The sequence below is a fragment of the Cyprinus carpio genome, chromosome B10, assembly GCF_018340385.1.
Source record: "Cyprinus carpio isolate SPL01 chromosome B10, ASM1834038v1, whole genome shotgun sequence".
In the NCBI taxonomy this organism is placed as follows: domain Eukaryota; kingdom Metazoa; phylum Chordata; class Actinopteri; order Cypriniformes; family Cyprinidae; genus Cyprinus; species Cyprinus carpio.
Window position 1 is genome coordinate 9,587,597 of NC_056606.1, and position 4,129 is coordinate 9,591,725.

The window sequence follows — 4,129 nt, forward strand, 5'->3', positions numbered from 1 at the left end:
ATGAAAGTTACAGACTGCTGCACATGACTGACGTCATGCTAGGGATGCCCTGTGGCCCCGCGTGCGGATGCATGGTTACTGGAAACAGACATTCAGAGGTGCAGATAGCTGAACAGATTACAGCCTAAGTCAAGTCGAATCAGACAGACCATCAACATTTTGGTCATTTATTTATTCATTAGTTTAGCAGATGCTCATTTGAGCTCACATACAACAGAAAATAAAAGAGATGAACAGCAAATCTAAGCAGTGTTTATTTAACCCCTTTATGTGTAACAGCAAAAACACACAGATTATCCTGCCGCCCAAGAGACAAAAGCTCATCTATCTGTTACATTAACACTTGTACTCCATCATTTATTTATGTATTTATGTTCCATGTATGACTGAGGGACTCTGTGTTCAGGTTTACAGGGAACTGAGAGCCAGTCTAAGCAGCAGGACCCCCAGCAGCAGGACGGGGCTGGAGCTCAGGCTCATGGCGGTGTTGTGGTGCTCCCCATGGCTGTGGGACCGGTGAGGGCCGTTACAGTCGTCACTGAAGCAGCATTCCAGCTTCATCTCCCCATTGCTCCTGTGAGACTTGTCACAGAAGGACTTGTAAGCGCATGACTTCATCACAGAGTCTGTGGTGAGGAAAACACATGGTGGATTTAGAGGGGCATTACAAATCAACACTTACAGAAACATCTGCTCGGGCCAAATATTGCTGAGGGATGCGTCAAATAATCCACGTTTGGTTTGCACGTTTGGTTGAGCGTGTGTAACCCAGCAGAAGCAGTATTATGCACTAGTGATGAGCAGGGCTAGTTGTCACAAGAGTTGTGTCTCATTAACTGCAAGTTGAGTCAGAAGACAAAATGCATAATTGTTTGTTTTCTGAGCAGTGGTTTAATCAGTCTTAAATCAGCATAATTTTTATAAATCCAGTCTTCCGAATGAAATTTTCATATACAGCCATACTATTCATACGGTAAACCTTTATGAAAAATAACTATGGTTTTATCATAGTAAAAGTGACCATGTTTTATTTTATTTTATTTATTTTATTTTTTTTTTAACGTATTGTCTACCAATTGTATAACCCCAGTTTTACAAAAAATATCATGGATAAACTATGGTTAGTGTAGCAAAACCATGGCTAATTTGTGGCTACCATGGTTTAACTATATGTAACCATGTTATATTTTTGGTAGTGTTGTTGTGTGAAATTCATGGATGTTTTGTGGCTAATATTGTTTATTAGTGCTCTGCATTTAACCCATCCGAAGTGCACACACACAGAGCAGTGAACACACACACACACTGTGAACACACACCCGGAGCAGTAAAATAGGCCTTGTAAAAATGTTGTTTTTTTTAATATGGGAATATCAGGTTTATGTAAATTGTGATGTGTCTTACATGATAGAATTGCATTATTAAATACAAAACAGAAATGTGTCTATGCTGCAACTATAACATTTACTATTATTTATTATAGCTAATGTTTATTAGTCAAACCTGTAGGCCTACGTTTTGATAATCTGTACGTTTATTACACTTCAGTGAATTCTTTGTTTAATCGCTGATTCCCAGCAACTATATGAGTTTAAAATTGTTATTTTTAAAACTTTCTTTAATGTTTAAATTTGACTAAGCCTGCCATTAATCTTTACTGTTTTATGGCAGGTTCAATTTTTACAATTAGCCTAACTTACTTTGTATATTGTATCGCGGATTTGCGTCACAACCAATATTCTGCAATAGCGGTTAGCTTTATCTGCAACCAAGTCTTTAAGGTGTGTGTCTATAGGCCTACAGAAATGACAAAAAAATAAATAAATAAATAAATAAACACTCTGGAATAAACTGGAGTAAAACATGTGACAACTAGCCCCAGTCTCACTTACTGTATTAAACTGAAACACAAGATATACACACATACATTGGCAACTGCTAGTTGGTCAAACTAGTTCTTAAGACACAGTCTTAACATGGTGGCTAAGTTTATGCAGCTGGCCCCTGGTCAGGAGTGATGTCCCCCCCAAGTGTTCAACATGTGAACTGCAGTATGTATCACTGTATGTGTGTGCATGTACTCACTGGGTCCTGTGATGGTAGAGCAGGCATCTGAATGAGCAGGACACACAGTCGAGCCCTGCTGGAAACACTCGTCCGCGTTATTTGCTACACAGCTGTAACACTTCAACCCCTCACCTACACATCGGACAAGACAACACAGCTGATGTGAGATTAAACCACTTCAAACTTGATACAGATGCTATTAATCGTTTTGCAAGGACAGTAGGAAAATCTAATTATTTATGTTTTGCTATCCGCTCTTACTACTGTATAAGAATTATTGTTGCTGAGTTGCAAAATGTATATAAAATGAGATTTTATTTACATATTTAATACGTCTTTATTATAAAAAACAACAACAGTAGTAACTTTTTTGTAAAAATGTATAGCCTGCTCAGATTTATCATGTGTGACAAAAACTTAATATTTGATTAATATGTTACCATTATTGATAACACTTTATTTTACAGTGTTACATGTACTTATTATATTAATAACTTTAAATTATGCATAGTTACATCCAGTAACCCAAAAAAGGTACATGTTGTTAATTTAATTAAAATGTCTCAGTACTTGATTGTATAATTACACTGTAACAAGGACACCTTAAAATAAAAGGTTACACTTTATTGTAAGGGGTCCTTGTTAATTAAAGTGTAATTATACGTTTAAGTTAATTAACAACATGTACTTACTATATGGTTAAGGTTAGGATTAGGGTTTGGCTACTTGCATGGAATTATGCATAATTAATTGTTATGATAATATTAAGTACATGTAATGAGTAACAAGGACACCTTAAAATAAAGTTTTACCAAATAAACTATGACCCATTACTGTAAGTATTTTTGTAAAATCTCAGGAGTTAGTATTAAGGAGTATACAGGAGTATTAAGACTTACAGTAACAGCAGAATTACATTAATAACCATAAAGTGATGTAAAACTATTTTGATAATGTGTATTTGGATCTATTTGGTACTATAGAGATACTCACTGTGTAGCACAGCGGCGAACAGGACCAGTGTGGCAAGGACAGTCTTCATGTTGAGGAGGTTGTATTAGAAAAGTGCTGGGACAGTGTGGAAGTCTTAACTACAAAACACCTCAGCGCCTCTCCATAATCCCACAGTGAGCATCCATCACATGAGAATTACACCGGCTTAACACACACTACGCATCTGCGCAAGCAACAGCAAACAGGATGAAGGGGGTTGCACCTGTAAAAACGGGAAATGATCTATGATCTGGATATTTCAATATAGTTTGGATGCAGATTTCCTTTTTAAATTTAGTGCAAGACTTATGCAAATCAATTATACTTACCAGAAGGCCACAGAATGCACAGAAAAATCTTTTTATCTGTGTACAGTATATTTTCATATTTTGTGTATTTGCAGCACAACACTGTTTGGATTGAATTCACTGCAGTATATCTGTCTTCAACATAAGGACAATCTCTCTGAGTGCACATATTAATATCCAGTCTATCCTGTCACTAGATATCCCTCTTAAGAAGAGATTAGCTACTGTATGAAACACACTCACAACATGAGAATCATTTCTGTAAACTGATACTATTACTGCCACAGATGATGTTTGTTTCTGTATAATGATATTATTATTGTTTCTTTAATCTTTTAATATTATTGCAATTTTGATGTTTGATTATTTAACATTAATACACTATTAACACATCTACAACCTTCTTTTTAGGATAACTTGGTTCTTTGATCCACTTCAAATGTTGACTACTGTATATATATATATATATATATATATATATATATATATATATATATATATATATATATATATATATATATATATATATATATACACACACATACATGTAAATATTTCTTAAATATATACATGCACGTGCATGTATTTATATATACATATAAATACACAGTACACAGCTTTCATTTTGGATGATTAATCGCATTTAATTGATTTTACAGCACTAAAAATAACTTTAAATTGTTAGTTCATGTTCATCTTGTTCACTTGTTCATCATGTTGAAATTAAATGAATAAATGCTTTAGAAATATTTTTATTGTCA

General features: G+C 34.6%; 1 protein-coding gene across 1 annotated transcript; it reads right to left on the minus strand.

Annotated features, from left to right (window-relative positions):
• Positions 1–162: 162 nt before the first annotated feature.
• Positions 163–3,627, minus strand: si:ch211-113d22.2 (urokinase plasminogen activator surface receptor). The gene is made up of 3 exons (XM_019074987.2): positions 3,061–3,627; positions 2,086–2,199; positions 163–626 (listed from the first exon to the last, which is right to left on the minus strand). Exons 1-3 carry the CDS (start codon positions 3,107–3,109, stop codon positions 409–411), a joined length of 381 nt encoding a protein of 126 aa, XP_018930532.2. The 5' UTR covers positions 3,110–3,627; the 3' UTR covers positions 163–408.
• Positions 3,628–4,129: the final 502 nt, after the last annotated feature.